General features: G+C 40.2%; 2 protein-coding genes across 3 annotated transcripts; one reads left to right on the top strand and one right to left on the bottom strand.

The window, feature by feature from the left end:
- Nucleotides 1-948: 948 nt before the first annotated feature.
- LOC143849670 (RAF-like serine/threonine-protein kinase 24) lies at nucleotides 949-12,216 on the bottom strand. Of its 2 annotated transcripts, XM_077358796.1 has the most exons (10): nucleotides 11,875-12,216; nucleotides 9,014-11,717; nucleotides 8,809-8,913; nucleotides 8,343-8,495; nucleotides 4,624-4,787; nucleotides 4,314-4,461; nucleotides 3,517-3,639; nucleotides 3,263-3,350; nucleotides 1,379-1,749; nucleotides 949-1,268 (listed from the first exon to the last, which is right to left on the bottom strand). In XM_077358796.1, exons 2-9 carry the CDS (start codon nucleotides 11,642-11,644, stop codon nucleotides 1,583-1,585), a joined length of 3,579 nt encoding a protein of 1,192 aa, XP_077214911.1. In that variant the 5' UTR covers nucleotides 11,645-11,717; nucleotides 11,875-12,216; the 3' UTR covers nucleotides 949-1,268; nucleotides 1,379-1,582. The 2 variants fall into 2 exon arrangements, with proteins under 2 accessions (XP_077214911.1, XP_077214910.1); XM_077358795.1 differs by having other exon boundaries at nucleotides 9,014-12,216.
- A 5,295-nt stretch (nucleotides 12,217-17,511) lies between these two features.
- LOC143849611 (anthocyanidin 3-O-glucosyltransferase 7-like) lies at nucleotides 17,512-20,335 on the top strand. The gene is made up of 2 exons (XM_077358692.1): nucleotides 17,512-18,088; nucleotides 19,297-20,335. The coding sequence occupies exons 1-2, from the start codon at nucleotides 17,515-17,517 to the stop codon at nucleotides 20,175-20,177; spliced, it is 1,455 nt and encodes a 484-aa protein (XP_077214807.1). The 5' UTR covers nucleotides 17,512-17,514; the 3' UTR covers nucleotides 20,178-20,335.
- Nucleotides 20,336-20,663: the final 328 nt, after the last annotated feature.

The following is a 20,663-nucleotide window of genomic DNA, read 5'->3' as shown; positions in this document are numbered from 1 at the left end:
TTCTTTTCAGTAGAAAATTTATTCTGTCATTAATTTTTTTCCCTGGATCTAAACATCCCCGCTTAGCACTGGAAAAGTTTTTCGTTGATTTTTGCCCTTAAAAGAGAGGGGTTGCAAAATATAGCATAGGGGATCTTTTATATCTTGCAGAAACCTAGAGGGAAGGGTGTCTAATGGGATTCACACCGTCAAAGTGCAGTTATGATAGCACTGAGAATCATTAACAGTGCAGAGAGCTTCACTTTTTGAAAGTGGGGACCTTCACTTTAGCACTCCTCATCTAGTAAGGCCATGTATGTTTTGGATTCTGAGAACCGATTGTGAGTTCAAAAGTGGTTACTGGACTGAAATTATGCCTAAATTTGAGTTCAATAATCAGATTTGGACTCGCAATCACTTATTAGAAACAAATGGGGCCTAAATAGTGGGTTTGTTATCATTAAATTTATCCTTGTCAATGAGTATGCAATTTTGCAGCCCCTATTTTCCTGCGAGACAAGTGACCATGGTTTTAAATTTCAGTTTCGGCCCTCACCGAAACAGAAATTGCGGCCAAAATGCAGCGAAGAAAAGTACTATTTTATTTAATACAATACAAAATTTCGGTTGAAATTACTGAAATTTCAGGAAAATATTAATTAATTTAAAAAAATCAAGATTTTTTGGTTGAATTTCCTTTGGAAAAACAAAATTTTGACTGAAAAACGTAACTTGGGTTTCGAGGGCTGACTGAAATCCGAAATTTCAGATTTCGGTCGAAATTTAAAACCATGCGGCCTATGACTAATTAATTCTTAATGCAGTAATTCTCTATTGAAAAAGAAAGGCTGCAAAATTGCTTTTGCCAAATTGCCGAGAGACTCTGGTCATAAATAAGGGAGTTGGTAGGCAATCTCTGGGAAATCCTCCGCAATCCACTTCGCATCGTCTGAAAGTCTAAAAGCAATATTAAGGGATCAAAAGAGATTACCATAAATATTTCATCCACCATGTAGACAGGACAATGGGGGTTTTACTTACAGAATATTAGTTTTTGTTTCGTCTATAATAATATACATCCGCCGAGTATAAAATATTGAGTTCTGAGTCCAAGGAATACACTTTAGAAGCAATGCTTGATACTAAACCTACCATAATGTCACTCATCTCTTTCCATACCATAAATTTAATTTACAGCTATGCATGCCCGTCTCACCTGGCGCATAAAAACCACAGTATCCTCTGTAATCAAGAAATGGCAAAATATGCACATCCAAAGTAAATTCATCCTGCAAAATAAATTTAAACCAGTTAAAAAATATAAGAGGTAATTCCCTAGAAAGGATGCAAAATAACAAACAGAATGTGAATGAATACAAGAAAGAGTGGATCAACTCACTAGACACACTTTGATCAATCAATCCATGCCTCCGGGCTTTGGTTTATATAGTCTTTTGAATATATACCTGCATGGGGGCTGTATAGTTTCTGAAACATACGACCTTAATACTGCCTAACCTATATTTTTCTCCGCAATCAAGAAGATATATATAGTGAGAAGAAGAAAAAACTAAATACTTCAGGATTGGCATTGCTCGACCAATCACTTCACATTTATTGCTGCAGACATTTTCCTCAGCTTTTGAGATATTTCCGAGAATGATGGCCTCTCGCCTGGATCGGAAGACCAACAACTTTCCATCAAAAATTTCCACTCAGGATCGCACCATGTTGGGACTTGAGGACGTAATGTATTATTCACGATCCCCCCTACAAAAGCACCACATGATTCAGGATCCTAAGTGAAGATTAGCCTATTGATATTAAATTACCAATCTCATTTTTGTATGGCATCAATAAATAAAAAACAGGTTCTTCATTTGAAATATGCAATTAAACTTTTCACGGCAAATATGTACACTTCCAATGATTCAATCACTCCCATCCTAACAAGTACATGAATCTTCAAAGGATCTCCCCAAAGTACGATTTACCTAGTATCATTGCTATTTTGTGAGAAAGCTTTTTTATTTAGAGATGGCCAATGTATCATCTTAACACTGTCAAACTGTGTTTTCAATTTGGTTTATCACGTTAAACTGAATGTGCTCATTTAAACAAAGCTGTTGATACATTATCTGAAGGCTAAACCCACTATCCAGATATGGCACTGAATATAGTCAGGTTACAGGAACGTAATCATGAAAAGAAAAATATGATAGCTATGATCCCATATCAGCAAACTAAATGTATTGTGTAGTTGCAGAGAGATCAACAGATTCTCTTACAGTAATAATACTTGAATGACATTCTTGCTAAAGGCCCTTGTATAGTGTATACACTTTTATTCAATAAAATTTAAGATGGCTGACTGGCTGTTCAAAATAAATATTGACAAAGATGCGCATGATTTGTCCTTCATTTTGTACTGAATATATGTAGATGTATCAGAACTGATTCCATTTGTGGGATTTCATCATCATTATGATCTGCTTAGATAAGTCAAGTTTGTTTCAATGTCCAAATCATTTCATCCCTGGCACATACATTTTCTGCAAACAAGTATCAAGTATGCCATAGACATCATAACCATATTTTAACAAATCAGACTTAAATGAGAGGTCAGCAAAGGTAAAACCTATTAGACTCGGACGACTATAATTGATTCATTAACTTGTGTGAGTTAAAGGAGTTTTTGATTGATTCGATGGGTTTATGCGGCCCTATGGGAGTAGTTGATTCTTCTGAGGCAGAGGTAAGGGCAGTGTTCCATGGTATTAAATTATTGGAGGGAGTGGACCTAAACAAGGTGGTGGTGGAGGGCGATTCTTGTAATGTTATTCGATGGTTATGTAGCTCTAAAGACTACTACTCTTGGGGCTTTGCTCCGCATTTTGAGGAAATTCAGGACGTAGTTGGTTCATCTTCTACTGGTTTTCGTCATGTTAGAAGATCGGCAAACGTGAAAGAGGACGGTTTAGCTTGAGAGGGGAGGGGGGGTCATCTGGAGGCTCCTGAAAAATATGATTTCCTCCCTTCCTGATTTATTTTATTTGGTCGGATCTGTATCCGCAGTTTTCTTTTTGATATTTTGTATTTGACCATCTTGGTCCCATTTATTTAATGAATTATACAACATTCAAAAAAAAAAGAACAGCGGCCCAGGGATACACAGATGATAGATGACAAGGAAGTTCTAAAGATGGTTCACTGTCCAAAAGCAATTTCTTTATGCAACAACAGAAAATTTGTGAATCTAAATATTCAACAAGAAGGTGCCTACCGATTATAGAAGCACAACGCATATCTGTATAAGGCTCCTCTCCAGTCAGCAGTTCCCACATGACTATCCCAAATGAATAAACATCGATCTGCACCAAGAAAATGAAACCAGTGTAGCAACATATAAAATAAGCCACAGCAAGAGATCTTGACAGAGCCATTCAATTTTATTTATTTTTAAATAAGAGAACTTGACAGAAAGAGACAGATCATAAATAAGATCAAATCACCACCATTCAAGGAAATCAGTCTTACTTTTTCTGTTACCATGTTACTCTTTCCACTAAGAAGCTCAGGTGCCATCCATAGCAAAGTTCCACGGACACCTCCTGATACTAAGGTGTGTTGCTTTACCTTTGATAAGCCCAAATCACCAATCTGAAATAGGGTAATGAGAAGAATGAGAAAGTTACTGAAATAACAATAAGCAAAATAACAATAAGCTTCAGGCAACAAGATATGGTGGACCAACGAGTAGATGAAATCAACAGAACAAGCTGACCAATCAACAATGAACATAGGATAGCAAGTAAACAATTTTGAGCTCTCTCTTTTCATTTTTATTTATTTTTGCTAAAAAAATCACAATTAAGTAGAATATTGTTAAGCTTTATTTGCGTACAGAACTTCTATTTCTGAACCAATAAATGAAATAGCAAAAACTCCAGATGAATATGAATGTGAAGTTTCAAGAGCTACTTGAGGAAGTCTAACAAGTCATAACACTCAATCAAGGATTTAAATTTTGGTTGCGGTCCCTACCGAAACGAAATTATTTTTTTTTCTAATTTCGGTCATTTTGGCCAATTTCGGTCAAAATGACCAAATTCGGCCGAAATCCGAAAATTTCAGATTTCAGTCGCCAAAAGTTAAAACCATGCACTCAATACCATTTTAAGAAACTCCACATTATTCTTTTGCCTATAAAAAAATACCATTTTAAGAAAAAACAGGAACATGATAGTGTGGAATGACAACTAGATTCATTCCGTGAATAAGTTCCAACAGCAAACTGTAACCTTGCAAAATTAAATTTCGCCACTTCAGCATACCTTGCAGACAGGTCGATGGGGATCTCTCATATTTACTAGCAGATTCCCGCATTTCAGATCAAAATGAACAATATTCTTCCCATGCAAATACTCCATTCCAAATGCAGCATCCATAGCTAAAATGAGTCTCTTACGACGATCAATTGTTCTGTTCAAAAGAAATGCAGAGAGAGGAATTTAGCATTATCATAGCATGCATAATATGATAATACCGCAACACACAATAGACACTTCCAATGTAGAATAAAATCCTTAAAGGGTCTCTAATTTCTCACATAGAAATATCTTGTTTGATTCATAAAATAATTACCTGTCCTTTTTCTGTAGAAATTGTTTCAAAGATCCATTTACCATAAACTCTGTGACAGTTGCTAAAGTCCCATCAGGACCATCTCGAACGATACCGTAGAAAGAAACAACATTGGGATGATGCAAGGAACTCAATATCAAAGCCTCTTTCCAGAAATCTGCAATCTATTGGAGCAACACGGGAAATAAAATATCAGTGTTTTTGGTAATTGTGATAACCTATGACAGCTGGTTAAATAGTAAAAGACAAACTGAGTTATTGCAACTATCAAAACATGGCAGTGCCAATATTAGTACCCTATAGGAGTGTGTGCGCACGCACACGCACACACACACAGTTGGAGCTCTCATAATTAATGCTCCATAAATTTATAATCTCTTATATCCTATTGCTAGACCAGGAACCGATGTCGTTCCTACTTTGGTAATTTATTATAATCTCTTATTTCTAATACTTAATAAAGAAAAATATAAAAATTTAAGTGATAAAAGATAAAAGAGAGTACCTTTTTAGAAAATGTAGTTCAAACTACACATATTTTACTGCCATTAAAAAAAAGTACACGTATTTTACTATATAAAAAAGGGCTAGATGTATGTTGGTACATCTTCTAAAAAGGAGAAGGAAAAGAAAAGCCGTTGGTGAAAGAGCATTAAGAGTACATTCATCTCTCTCTCTCTCTCTCAAGTGTAAGAGCATTAAATGCTATGGGCAGTCACCAGTCATCTCTCTTTGAAATGACAAGGGTAAGCCTCATCACCTTCTCTTTGAAATGACAAGTGTAAGGCTCATCTCTCTCTTCCTACTCTCTTATTAAAAGCATTAAATGCTAAAAATGAAAAAAAGAAGAAGTAAAGTGTGGTGATTAAGGGCCGTGAAACTTTGAGGAAATTTGGGTGATAGGATTTTTTTTCGGTTACTTTCTAAGTTCTAATATTTTATATAAGCCACCGAAAATATTAATTATAAGAGCCCTGACTATATATATAGGGAAAGGTGTGCGTAGTCGGTCGAGTAGATAACCTTATCTACTCGGTCGGGTTAAAAACAGTGGGGGCCCACATTTTTGGGGTGATCCAAACCATTCATTTGAAAGGCCCTTACCTAGATAGGGTGTCCACAAAAAATCAGCCCCATAGGATCATCCTAACCCATCCAACAGTGGAGGGAAAAATGGGCAGATTTGTGGACAAGCTGTGTTTGTCCATTTTTCCCCATTTTCCCCTCCACTGTTGCATGGGTTAGGATGATCCTATGGGGCTGATTTTTTGTGGACACCCTATCTAGGTAAGGGCCTTTCAAATGAATGGTTTGGATCACGCCAAAAATGTGGGCCCCCACTGTTTTTAACCCGACCGAGTAGATAAGCTTATCTACTCGACCGAGTACGCACACCTTTCCCATATATATATATATATATATATATATATATATATATATATATATATATATATAGGGAAAAGGTTTCTGAGGTATCGCTCACTCTGAGCAAGCTACTAAATACACCATCTCCCATGTTGTTTGACTCATCCAACCCATTCATTCCATACAACATCATATAGATAGGGTGTTCCTAACAAACAATCTCCATACAATCATCCTAACCATTCAATCTGTAGAAGCCCACTTTCTAGCCATCCATTTTAAACCTCCACAAATCAACGCTTACCATGATCCTATGGAGATGATTTCTTAGGGACACCCTATCTATGTTAGGTCCTATAGAATGAATGGGTTGGATGAGTCAACAACATGGGAGATGGTGTATTTAGTGGGTTGCTCAGACTGAGCGATACCTCAGAAACCTCGCCCCCACATATATATATATATATATATATATATATATATATATATATATATATATATATATATATATATAGGATTCTACGCTTATCGTTTTAGGAACCTCCCATTTAATTCGCAACTCTCTCTCTCTCTCTCTCTCTCTCTCTCTCTCTCTCTCTCCTGCAGATTTAGAGTAAAAAACCTAAAAAAACGAGAAATGGATCATCTTAAGTGTCCATTTGTGGGTGAGAAAATGAACAGATACTGTTTGTCCACAAATCTGCCCATTTTTTCACCCCACAAATGGAAGGGTTGGGTTGATCCAATGGAGCTATTTTTGGTGCACACCCCATACATGATGGGGCCTTTCAAATGAATGCATAGGATCACCCAAAAAATGTGGGCCCACCCATGTTTCCTGCACTCGAGCGCAGGAACTGTTTCCTCTCTCTCTCTCCCTCTGTGTGTGTGTGTGTAGTGGGGGGCACATTGTTTAAAAATACAGTGGGGACCCAAAGAGTTCCTACTCCCAGAAGGTTTATACCCGTCCATTTCTGCCTTCACAAATTGAAAGGGTTGGTTTGGTCCTATGGAGCTGTTTTTTGGGCACACCCTATCTATGTGAGGGCCCATCAAATGAATGCATTGGATCACCCAAACAATGTGGCCCCCATTGTATTTTAAGCCCACGGAGTAGATAAGTTATCTACTCCGGGGAGTAGGAACTCTCTCTCTCTCTCTCTCTCTCTCTCTCTCTCTCTCTCTCTCTCTCTCTCTCTCTCTCTCTCTATATATATATATATATATATATATATATATATATATATATAGACAATCATGTTGTTATGTATATGTGAGTTATTATGCCTTTGCGTGTTATGCATCATGGTCAACATTTGCACATGTTCAATCCAAGAACAGAAGTATGCAAATAGACTCCAAAGGCCAAATCCAATAAACCAAGCCACACCTGTTGCAAGTAAGGCCAAGTGAATTCTTAAACAAAAATGAAATTCAATTGGGTAGGTTTCGGGAAGTCTTTAGTTATTTTTCTTTGCGTTGTTGTATTCCTTTCTTCTTCTTCTTTTTTTTTTGGCGGGGGGGGAGGGGGGGGAAGAACGTGGTTGGCTATGTTTCCTGGTAAGTCCTGCATCACAAGTTTAGGACTGTTTATGCGAAACAAATTACCTAAAAAGTCTATGAGTATGAGCTGTTTGGTTATATTTGCTAACTAGAGTAAAGATAAGATCAAGGGCTAGAATTCATTTCCAATTTCAGACTTGATTTGGGGTTATAATATCTTTTTATGCAGAATTGTGGCAGTTCTAAGAGACTATGTATGTTATTTGAAGACACGAAATTCTTGCTTCAGATTTTGATCAGTTTTGATAGTTGAATATTTAGGTATCTCTCTCTCTCTCTCTCTCTATTTGGAAATTTGGGACAGTAACTTCACTCCAAAGTATAGGCATAAGCCTAACTTGTAGTGACTTAGTTTTATCAAGACAATCACAAGAACTGTAGAGAAACATTAGCTTGCAGTTTCCTGAATGATGTCTATGCCAATTTGAAAAACATACAAATTATAGAAATTACAATGTGAGGTGCGAATTAAGGAAACAAACTACGAAGAAGACAATTCTAATTCTTTTGTATATGTCTCCATAATCATTTGATTCATTCTATTGTTCCAACAAAAGACGAACATAAAATCAAATTTGCAAAGCAACCTGCTTTCCATATAAAGTAAAACTAAATATAGTATACACTAAGTCTTCCATGGAAAAGCACATTCCATGCCACCGCAGCATGAGGCTGGAGATATGAAGTTAAATCAAACAGTATTCGATATAGAAATTAGTTATGGGAGAGATTTGGAAACTACCAAATCCACTCAAAAAATTAAATAGTAATGAGAGAGATTTGGAAACTACCAAACGTTCTCTTTCAGATGGCCTTCCAGAAAAGCAGCTGGCTTTTATTCTTTTTATTGCAACATCAGAACCCTTCCATTTTCCATGATAGACAGCTCCATATGTACCAGAACCCAGCTCTTTGATTTCTTCCAGATCCTCATTTTTTATTGTCTGTTAAGATAGCAATTAGAGTAACCTAATGGAGGTACATGGGGCATAACAACAACAACAACACCAATAATAATAATAATAATAATAATAATAGAGAGATGATTTTTTCACCCCCCCCCCCCCCCCGGCGGATTATGCGCCCCCTTTTAACGTGAATTGTGTGCAGACTTTAACGCTTTTTGACGTCAAATCACGTTAAAGGGGGGCGCATAATCCTATTTGGAGGGGGGGGGGGGGGGGGCAAAAAAATATCACCTAATAATAATAATAAGAAGAAGAAGAAGAAGAAGAATAACAAGAACAACAACAATACCTGTAACCCTCTAGCCAAAGCTTCTGTCTCAGCCATTGTTTGCTCAATCTTCGAGATGGTGGGTTGGTCACTCTCAGAATCAGGCTCCAATTCCATATGAGTGCGCTGTGGAATAAAGCAAATAAGTGACTACTAAAATGAGGTAAGGAAAGGAGATCAGAGTGTCCATTAAATAAAGATGAGCAATACATATCCCAGTGCTCACCACAGATTCTAATTCATGCATGGAGGGTTCTTTCTTGACTGGATTGGGTGAAAGATCAGCATCAACATTTGCATGCACTCTGGCTTTCACCACCTCGGCACCTTCCAACGCTGCTTTCTTTACGGAAGCAATCAACTCGGGTAAGAAACTCAAATCCTGGACTGACAGTTCCCCATTTTCACACGCACCATGATTAGCAGTGCCAGCTAGCTCTGTAGCGTCACCGCTATCTTCACAAGGTGGTACGCCGTTTGAATAGAAAAGTGTTTCACTTTCTTTCGCCGGGGAAAGAATATTTTGCACATCTTGATCCTTCACCATTTCTACATGCTTTACTTCACAATTATCTCTAAGTATAGTTTTCTCCTCCACCAATTTTTTCACTGCATTGACTTCACTTGTAGGACTAAGACCAGAAACTGTAGAAGCAACCATCTTATCATCAATTAAATTTGAAAATGAAGATATCAGGGGCATAGCTTCTGCAGGAATGGCCCAGGGTAACATTTCAGGGTGACGTTGAATAGATTCTGGAGCAAAAGAGTTCTGATTCTCCTGATCAAGGACGCTTAAATTCAGTTTTGGCATCTGACTGTGGGAACATTCTAAAACAGCTGATCCATCAAAGCGAAAAGTTTTTTGTGAGGGAACAACACAGTGCCCAGCCCAAGGGTTTTGATCTTCCACTCCAACATGAGCGAACCTTGGACTTCCTTCCTGTGTAACCCTTATTAATCCCGTATTAACTGTACCATTGGCTTGTGGAAGTAAACCTGATGCTTCATACGATGGACTTCCACGCAAAGAATTCTGCGCCTTTCTCTGTAAAGCATGCAGTGATGTGGACCCATGAGGTACTTGGTAAACATTATCCATTCCATAAGCGTAAGGAAGATTTTTATAACAGATTCCAGAGTCTTCAAGAGCTGGTACGTGCATATGAGGTCCAGCACCCACAGTTTGATTGTGAAACCCTTCATTCCCTAGTTCAGTACCAGCACGAACATAGCGAGGATCATCATGATTGATGCAGTTGTAAGACAATGTATGGCCATCACAACAATTACCATGGACCAAAGAAAAATTCATCCCACTACCATCTACCAAGTAGTGCTCATTGACTCGTCCAGCTCCAGACACGTGTGTTCTTGGTTCCTCGGCCCTATGGTTCGATTGGTGATGTAGAACCCACCCTCTTTCATGATTATGAGATTCATTATAGAGCTCACTTTGCTCTTTTGAGTACATGCCATGATCTAATTTCATATCAGGATTCAACACGTAAGTCTCCCTACCAGGGAAGAATTCGACACAAGGATTAGGGAATTGAGGGAATTCGTTACCCGAGCTTAACTGATCCATATGAGGTGGTCCATGCCTCCAGCGAGAATCAGGATATCGGGCCTCTGGCATAACTGGGTTTCTCTGAAAAGCCATACGGCAATGCTCACAGATGCTGTTTCCTTCAAAAACATTATGAGAATGAGCCAAATTCCCTGGAAACCCAGCCTTATCACCGCTAATAGCTCCCGGAGGTAGCCATACCACATTATCAACAAAAGACGGCTGGTGATTCACGGGTTGCCTCCGGTATTCTTCAGACATCCTTTCCAAGCACTTATCGTGAAAATCCCCAAAAGGCATACGATTCCGGCCAGTCGAAGGTGACAATGGAAATTCGGGCACAGTCCGTGGATCATGAGGAGTGAGATGCACAGGTGAATAGTATGCAGGACTCCAGGGAGCTTCCATTTCATTGCATCTTTGAACATTCAATTGCTGGTGCTGTGGCTGTCCCAACGACTGATGAGGAATACTGAGGTGACGTAGATTGTAAGGCGGAAGTGACAACGAAACCTCACAATTTTGCTGGTTTTGCTGACCAACCTCATGGCTAATGGGATTGAAGAACTGTTCAGAAACATGAATTTTATCTCCCTGTGGTGGTGGGACTTCATATTGTTGTTTTCTGAATTCGGGCGAATCACCGAGACTGTTCAATGCATCCACATACCTCCTCTCTGTTTCCCTCTCATCTGTATCAAAGTGAGACACATCTTGATCAGAATTCGAGAATAGGAAAATCCTAAGCCTGGTGAACCCATCCCCAGAACCCAACTTATCATACTCTTCCATCATATTCGTCACATCATCATCATTCACAACAGACACTAGGGCATCAAGATCCTCATCAGGCTGCTGGTATTTCAACAGCGAAGCCCCTTCGAAGAGCTCCCTCATCCTCGACATAAGCTCCCCGTAATTAACATCACGAGGCAAGCTCACAATTCGCGTATCACCTCCAACATACCGGAGCTTCCCGTCCTGAGGGCGGGGCAGAATGCTGCCTGCAAAACTACAGAGGAACTTAACACGAGGGGTTAGGGTTTCATCAGTCCCGCCATTGGTGGCCATTGGAGAGTCCATATTCACAGTCTGGTTTTGATCTAAAGGAGTTTGAGGCTGTGAGGTTTCTAAACATTCAATCCCTCGATTACACATGAGGCTTCTTAACATTGATGACTGTGTAGCAAAATCCAAACAACATTTACTAATTCGACTTGAATCGATTAAAATTTCATCTTGAACCTCTCGAAAAGGCCCTAAAAATGCAGCTTTTCTTCCCGACATTAACAGAACTCGAGAAGACCTTCATATTCTTCAAAAAGTCTATTCAACGAAGCTAAAATCACTGTGGATACAACTGAATAACGAACAACAACGCTCTAAGCCCCAAAAAATCAATCAATAAATAAAAGTACAAAAAAAAAAAAATCCGAACCCTGACTATTTATCAGACCTCGTAAAACCCTATTGTGAATCTCTAAAATCAACACCAAAAGAAAATAAAAGGAGCTTACACATGGTGAGAAGCGATTGATCCAATAAATAAGGAGAATTTGAATAGGAACCGCTGATCAGAGAATGCAATAGGCATATTTAGAAACAAATCCCCAAACGATCTGCAGAAGGAAGAAGAAAACCCTAGAAAAGCGCCTCTCTTTTTTTTTGGGGGGTTTTCTAAAAGTAGGAGAATAAGAGGAGAATATGGTTTTAGGTATTGATAAATGGGAAGCTGAGAGAGCCGTTGATGAGTGAGAGAAAAATCCGGGAGGGGCGAAGGCGGTGGCCACTGGCTGAGGGAGAGCCATTGCGAGAAGATGCGCTGATTCGCTGCCAGGTAATTTGCCACGTGGCGTACGTTGGTTAAACGAGAGGCGAATCAATTTATCTCCATTTTTAAAATCGGAAGAGTAATGACGTCAGCGTGGAGCCTTGGGAGGCCACGTGTACGATGAAGATTGTGTGTACAGGCATAATAGATGATCACTGTTATCTCTCTCATCTATCAACGTTCGACTTGCATTCATTGACCGGATGATTAGGGTTTGAAAAATGCTAACAGAAAACGACTCTGCAGGAAATTGTTTACCTGATCATCTGCGGAAGACAATTTTTTGGGTTGTACAGGGAGGCATGTATGTGAGATTAAGACCGTTGATCTTGTACAGAATCATGAGGTGATCCAAATGGTCTTGGTCCAATCTTGGAAAAGACATCAGGTGTTGGAGAATAGAGTGAGGACTACAAACAAAAAATCAATGGTTTAGATTTTCTTGGGACCCTGAATGAGGTATCAAAGGCTTATGGGTCAAGTACTCAAGGGTCTAGGATCTTCCGATCTAGGTGTTCTCACGTTATTTGGCCAGCCCTATTGTTACAGCTCGTATCAACAAATCTGATCTTGTAAACGGTTGGTAAAAAAGGACTGATAGTGTCTTTTAGATAAGGGTGTAAATGGATATTCGAAAATTCGATTATCGTCTGCATCCGAATCCGTTTCAAGCGTTTCAAGCAGTTATTTTCCGAATTCGTTTATGAGATATCCAACTCTTAGCGGATGCGAATCTGGTAAATGGTATATCCGATCCATTTAACATCTGAATCCGAGATATTTGTTAGAGCATATTCTTAGAATATCCAAAGTTTGTTAAAGGGAGGAGATATTTTCCCTAGCTATATTCTAGAGATTTGCTAGGGGAGGGGATTAATCTAGGCCATCAAAAGAAAAGATCAATGGCTAAGATCAAGCATGACTCCCATGTTTTTGATATTTGCATAAAACCCAACTGTTTTTTACCCTTTAGTGGACTTTTAAGAATTAGTTTTTTACTAAAAGACAAGATAGTTAGTGAAACTATTAATATGTGGTTGTGCCAATATCATTCCTTCAATATAAAGCTCATTCACGATCTGGAAAAGGAAGAAGCCGCAAAAGAAAAGGGGATTAGGGTTTGGCAGAGGCGAGAGAGAGGGAGAAGATCATCTTCTCCGGTCACAGGATTTGAACTCCGACACGGCACACCCCACTTCCTCCATCCCGTCTAAACCCACCATCATCTACCACCACCATCATCCACACCACCCATCTCCACCTACAAATAATGTAAATAAAATTTGCACTCGTCTGAATCAATAATGGCACTCTACACATATTAACAAAAGTTGGGATTTGCTAGGCAATGTCGCGGAAAGCCCATTGGAGGCTAACTTTTGCATGAAATAACAGCCATGAATTTAATGAATAAGACCACCATTACAACTAGATCTTACTCTTATCCATCTTCTTCGGTCATATCCAACCCGATTTCCTATGAGCTCCACCAAATGCGAACACCTCCGTCCATCCTTATTTCCTCCATTTTTGGCCACTACACTCATCTCTCTCTCTCTCTCTCTCTCTCTCTCTCTCTCTCTCTCTCTCTCTCATTTCGGTCTTGTATTTGGGTTGCAAAAAGGGTTGAGGGGATCTAAGGTTTGGGCCATAAAGAAGAAAAGGGTTTTGGATCTAAGGTCTGGTTGGAGAAAAGTACCAGATAAACAGATGCGGATAATATCCGAATTCGAACAATTTCCGCAGGAATCGAATTCGGTGACAGATATTAAATATCTGTCGAATTCGAATCCGAATTCGGATAGTGTATACAGTAATCGAATTCGGATATAGTTATATCTGCTTCGAATTCGATCCGTTTACACCTCTACTTTTAGGAAGGAGCATAAATATTTTCTTGTATGCATTTCTCATGCTAAAAACTAAGAAGGTAGGGGATATTAGGCACCCTGCTAACGGACTTAGTAGGCCCTATGTGCCTCGTGTACGTGATCAAATACATTAATCCGACGGTTTGTGAAACATCCAATTACTCCAAAAGCTTAAGCGTTTGGAGATGACGTTCCTCCGCACATGTGGCTTTTCTTTTGAGTTGGCCGTTACATGTGGATTTTAATATCAAAGAGTTTCAAACCCACAACAATTGCTCCGATACCATGTGAGACAACCAATTACTTCAAAAGCTTAAGTTGTTGGAGATGGCATTTTTTAATCTTTTCTACTTTAGTGGGGCCCACAAACTTCCAATGATCATGGACCACAGTTACTGTACAAATGTAAATGCAATAGAGACCTAATGGGAAGAAACCACATGGTCAACCTGGTCAAGGCTAAAGGCTTAATTAAAGAAGTCCCAATGCTGAGAAAATAGGTTCTTCACCAAAAATCTGATCCATACAAATGTGCCAGGGGCACAGCAGAAATTGTCTTCGTGCGAGGTCCATCGTTAAGGGCTACAATCCAAAAAATCTTTTGGTGCTCTTAATTTTCTCAAGGCTTCCTACAGTATGAGCAATTACAACTTCATTGTCAGTTGTACATGAGTGTTAGTTGGCTCGGGCTTGGGCCGGGCCCGGTACTGTTATACAATGTGTGCACGTGAAGTCCATTATTTTCGAAAAGGACACGAGACTTACTCCCTAGGATGATCATTGATTTTATGGGCCACAGAAATTGGCCGTGCCTCATAGATCATCTTCACATAATAACATGTAAATCATCTCTATGGGATGGTCCTAACACTCCTATCGAACGGACTGGATATTATAGATGTTGACTTTTCTTAAGGCCCGGTTTGGATAGCAAGAAAAACATTTCTAACGGCCTCAAAAATATTTCTTCTTTTTACAATTTTGAGGGAAATGCTATGATTATGGTTAATTTAGAGATATTATCATAAATTGAATCTCCCACTAAGTAATCATGGGATAGGGTTGGTTCAAGTCATCTTTGTTTGTGTATAGAAGAGTAAGAAAATTTAGGAATATTTTCCCTGTCCAAACTTTTTCAGAAAATTTTGCAACCCAAAGAACAGATAGCCGACCCCAACTAGTTTGGGACAAAGGCTTAGTTGAGTTGGGAAAGAACATATAGCTTGTGCTTCTTTTATCAATTTAAAGAAAAAAGCCACTTGCAATTTCAAATTACAACTTGTGGTCATTTGTCCTTTTGTGGCACACTAGTGAATTTTTAAGCCTTAATTTCAAATCCAATTTGAATTTCATTCAATTTCTTCTTGAGCTTTGTAGAGATATTTAGTCCTACACTCGAAAAAGAATGAGAGAAGAGAAAATGGGCTTTAATACTAACTGATACAGTCCAAAAACCTGGAAATACTTTGTTGTGTGACAGCAGAGGCAAAATACATAAAACAAACAATAAAACGGGCACTTCGATTATCATCGGAGGGGATGATATTTACTTTGACCCCAACGGAGTCGAGTATCTAAAAGCAAAACTAGAAAATACTCTTGTAGGGGATAATCCTAGCAACTCAAAAGTTCTCAAAGAATCTGAAAGCTTAAAGGCCAATTTTCATTCAATAATTCAGTGAAGTTTATTACAATGCTTTGTTGATATCTATTTATAAGAAAAAAGAAACTTTAAATAGCAACTCAAGACATAAGCAATTAATCCCATCCATCTATCTAAAGTCCTTACCTAAAATAACCTTAAAATAGAAATCTAGTTATTAGGGGTGCAACTTGGTCGGGTTCAACCCGAACCCGTTGCATTCGACCTGAAAAAATGTCAGGTCGGGTCGGGAATATTTTCGGTCGAGTTCAGGTTCGGGTTGAGTTTTCCCAACCTAGGTTGAGTTCGGGTCGGGTTCTGGTTGAGGGCTCGGGCAAACCAACCTGAGTGAAACTCAACATTTTTATCATTTTTTCACTTTTTAATTTGTACATTTAAAGCATGAAAACTCAGGTTGGGTCGGGTCAGGTTGGGTTCCGGTTGAGTAAATGGTTTCTCAGGTTGGGTTTGAGTTGGCCCCAACACGACCCAAGTTGCACCCATACCCGTTATAGGCTTGTACTATGTCCATAAATCGATTATAACTTTCTCAAATCACACCCAAATCGTGTGATCTTTGGCTCGAAAAGCCTTCTAATGATACCAAAATGTAGTCAAAATAACATGATTTGGTACCTTAAAAGTAGGCTACAAGTAAGATGACAACAATTAAAGTTTAAGAATAAGGGTCTTGTTCCAAACCGCACATGTTTGATAGTTTTTGTCTTCATCATGTCCTAATTTTGTAATCTTAAAACGAAAGGCTCATTCATAGTGCGGAGGGTTGGATCATCTTGTGGAGATGATTTATGGCCGATGACCTATTAACATTCTGGCCAATCAAATGAATGGTTGATCTCAACTACTGAATTATATGAAAAATACAGGACTTTACGTTCACGCATCATAGAAGAGGAGTTTTTATTCAAGATGAAACGTGTCGTGCCGGCCTGGTATGACGTGGGCCGTGCCGACACCGCACTAATTTCTACACTATGTGGGCTGTGCTGGCACGGCACGAAGACGTGAGCTGTGCCTGGCTTGGAATACTGGCACGACAGCACAAAACAGCACAGCACGGTATGTTGCGGTGGCACGTCAGGTGGCATACTCATTTACTCTGGAAAAGGTTGTCCTGAGTAAGAAATAGGGGCGTGAATATAACTTTTCCCAAAAATTTATGAAAAAAGTGAGCCGCATGGCTGAGCATGACTCAGGTGGCTGTTGGCCGTGGGCGGTGCCATGCCCAACCCCAGCTTCTTCGTGCCGTGCCAGCACGACCCATGATCTACTCGTGCCGTGCCTGGTCCGTAGCCCGAGATTTCAATCCCTACTCCATTTAGGGCAGGACTAATTCACATGGATACACTCAATCACCCGTGAACCATGTGCATCGGTTAAGCCCGTGCAGTTCCACCCTTGATATTTGATCCAACATCCGCCCACTTTTTAAGAGGGTGCTGTTGGATAAAAAATCAAGGGCACGTAGTAAGTGGGACTTACGGGCGGCCACCGTATAATTTCTCCATTTAATAGAACTTTATCTCATCTGACAGTATCGATAGCGAGTGTGCCTGTAGTCGAATAATAAATTCGCTTTTAACGCCCCAGAGCCAGAGCTTCTTTTCCATTGCGTATTTGCGTGGTTTGACAATGGACACGTCACATCGTAAGAGGGTCTATTGCACCTCAACCGTTAAATTATGGTTCAGCGCGAGAGTCACATGGCAAGTAGCAACCAACGACCATTCAGGTGTCAAAAGTCTCAACCCCAATCAAACCTCCCCTCAGCCTTTTCATATATATTAACCCCATGCCCTTCTTACAATCTTACCTTCCTAAACCTGTCTCCTTTTTCCTCTCTTTAAGAATCCGCCTACCCATCCCCGCCCCCCCAAAAATGTTAAAGACACCCCATGTCGCCGTCTTCGCCTTCCCCTTCGGCAGCCACGCCGCCCCTCTCCTCTCCCTCGTCCGAAAGCTCGCCGGATCCGCTCCCGGCATCCACTTCTCCTTCTTTAGCACGGCCGAATCCAACGCCTCTCTAGCTCCGATCGTCGCGGCGGATAAAACAACGCTAGAAAATGTGAGGCTCTATGATATATCGGACGGGGTGCCGGAGGGCTACGTGTTTCAGGGAAGACCGCAGGAGGCGATCGAGGTGTTCTTAAATGCGACGCCGGGGAATTTCCGCGAGGGTTTGGAGAGGGTGGCGAAGGAGAAGGAGATTACTTGCATTCTGAGCGATTCGTTTTTATGGTTCGCGGGCTTCATGGCGGAGGAGAAAGGCGTGCCTTGGGTCTCGCTTTGGACCGCTGGGGCTTGTAGCTTGTCCCCTCATTTTTACACCGAGCACATCCGGCGCACAATAGGAACTGCTCCAGACTGTAATTTTCAAACCATAGCCCATTTGTTTTAGATTATGACAACTGATTGTGGAGTCCCTGACCGATTATTGGACGGAAAATTGCACTTAATTTGAGTCCAAAAGTCGGTTGGTGACTCCACAATCGGTTGTCATAATCTAAAACAAACAGGCCCTTGATATGTTAGAGTTGGTGTTATTTAATCATTTTATACTTCAACACCCCACCTCCCTCTCTCCTGCTCTTGTAGGCTTGGCTCCTCTTTTTTGGGTTGGCCCGTACACGTTGCACATGTGGCCCCTCGGTTGGGTAGGCCATACATGCGAATTGTTAATATTTAAGGAGCTGTGGGGTTTTGATCCCATGACTTGCCGAAACAACTGATTATTCCAAAAGCTTAAGGCACTGTTCGTTTATGACCATTACAACTGATTGTGAGTGCCAAGCCTATTATTGAACTCAAAAATCAAAATTACGGTTAAATTTGAGTCCGATAATCGGTTTGGTACTCACAATCGGTTGTCATAATCTAAAAGAAACAGGGCCTAGTAAATCAGTTATACCTCAACACGTTCTTTGCTTTCCTCTGATGTTTTATTTCTTTATCCTTCTTAATTTGTTAGGAGGACAAACCTAACAAATGGTTTATTGCCACAACCTCACAAATGACGTAATCCAACCCTTTTAAGTTTAGGAAAATAAATCAAAAGTTAAAATTTTGTTAGACACATGGTACATTTTGTGAAGTTGAAACCAGGGGGCGCATTTCTGCAAGGGCGCCCTACAATCCCTTTTACATATTAGGCATTTAGGTAATAATCTTTGATTATCTCTGATTATTATGCGCTGAAGCGTTTCAGTATATGCTTTGGATTCCATCAATTCTCTGGAAAAGTTTTAAAAGGTAAAACTTTTCTGAAATTTCTTGCTTTTCCATCGTTTGATTACACATGGAAATAGTGGAAAGAAAGAAAATTCCTAACAAACATTTTTCTGCCCTCAGAAATAGTGAAAATATACGATGAGTGGGCTTAAAAACTCGTACTCATCATCCCATCCTTGATATTTGATCCAACAGCATCAAAAAATTTTAGAAGCTGGTGTTGGATCAAATATCAAGGGTGGTACTCCCATTATGAATCGTGTATATGCCCATTCATCATATAATCTCTCAATCATCACTCCACAAGTTTCCTAACATACTCACGTTCTCTGCTTTCCAACTCCAGTAATTCCTGCAAAACAAGACGAGCCACTTGATTTCATTCCGGGACTATCTCAGCTCCGAGTCAGAGATCTACCCGAAGGAATCGTCTTCGGGAAGTTAGACTCCCCCTTCTCCCTCCTCCTCCATCGGATGGGCGAGCAAGCGCCACGTGCTACTGCTGTGGCTTTCAACACCGTCGATGGGCTGGAACGCAATGTCTTAGACGATCTCAATACCAAGTTCCACAAGTGCCTTCCAGTGGGACCGTTAGCACTAGCGGCCCCACTTCCTTCCGAGCCGGACCCACACGGCTGCATTGCATGGCTCGACCGCCAGAACACTGCTTCTACGGCATACATCAGCTTCGGCTCGATTATGTCGCCACCGCCAGCTGAGCTGGCGGCTCTAGCTGAAGGGCTAGAAGCTAGCGGCGCGCCCTTCATTTTATCGATGAGGGAGCGCATGTTGACACATCTGCCCATTGGTTTTGTGGAGAGAACAAAGGAGAGAGGACTTGTTGTGACATGGGCCCCACAAACGAGGGTTCTTGGACACGTGGCGGTGGGGGCCTTCATAACTCACTGTGGGTGGAACTCTGTGATTGAGAGCATCATGTGTGGGGTCCCCATGATCAGCCGTCCAATCCTTGGTGATCAGAGATTGAACGCACGGATGATTTCGCACGTGTGGGAGATTGGGGTGGGGGTGGAAGGCGGGGTGTTGACGAAGGAGGGAGTAGTGGGGGTGTTGGATCTGGTCTTGTCTAAGGAAGAAGGGAGAAAAATGAGAGAGAAATTTGGAGGAATTAAAGAAGTTGTTATCAGTGCATTTAGCAAAGAAGGTACTTCTACAAAGAATATCGCTACTCTGGTGGAAATAATCTCTGGAAACGAGAAGATGTAGTCTTTTTTCCGTTATTTCTTCCACCGAATAATACCTTTGCTCCATTTTGGTAGTTCTTCAGATATCGATATCATATCATATCTCAATGAAAGTATGCGTAAGTACCCGGGGCAATATGTTGCTATTGAAAGTTTTATTAGCCACTACCATTTCTGACCCATCGTATGCATCTTGATCCGGGTACGTGTACAAGAAGACAAGAAAGAGGTCTAGATCAAATCACCAAAATACCCAAATGTTGTAAATAATGGGAAAGGATAATTGCACCCCTTTTCATCGCTTGGGACACCTAGCTGCATTGTACGTGGCAATCATATCACTTCATTCCTTCAAATGTGAAGTACATTAGCTCCTTTGCAGTCATAGATATAGTCTAGCTGGGTGTCCCAGGTAATGAAAAAGGGCGCATTTATCATTTCCCCAAATAATTTTTCGCAAATGATATCAACACAACCTTTTTTGATATTTGCGCTAAACCATCTTATC

Source organism: Tasmannia lanceolata, unplaced genomic scaffold, assembly GCF_043159265.1.
Source record: "Tasmannia lanceolata isolate RefF3 unplaced genomic scaffold, GAP_Taslan_0.1 ptg000018l, whole genome shotgun sequence".
NCBI classification, from domain to species: Eukaryota; Viridiplantae; Streptophyta; class Magnoliopsida; order Canellales; family Winteraceae; genus Tasmannia; species Tasmannia lanceolata.
Note: the sequence above shows the minus strand (reverse complement) of the source record. Positions and strands in the feature narration are given on the sequence as shown.

Excerpts from the sequence above, each read along its gene's own strand:
- LOC143849611 (XM_077358692.1), top strand. The coding sequence starts at position 17,515 with ATGCCCTTCTTACAATCTTACCTTCCTAAACCTGTCTCCTTTTTCCTC. Across the intron at positions 18,089-19,296 it reads AATAGGAACTGCTCCAGACT|TAATTCCTGCAAAACAAGAC; the intron begins GTAATTTTCAAA and ends TTCCAACTCCAG.
- LOC143849670 (XM_077358795.1), bottom strand. The coding sequence starts at position 11,644 with ATGTCGGGAAGAAAAGCTGCATTTTTAGGGCCTTTTCGAGAGGTTCAA. Across the intron at positions 8,496-8,808 it reads CTTTGGCTAGAGGGTTACAG|ACAATAAAAAATGAGGATCT; the intron begins GTATTGTTGTTG and ends CTATCTTAACAG. Across the intron at positions 4,462-4,623 it reads TTTCTACAGAAAAAGGACAG|AACAATTGATCGTCGTAAGA; the intron begins GTAATTATTTTA and ends TCTTTTGAACAG.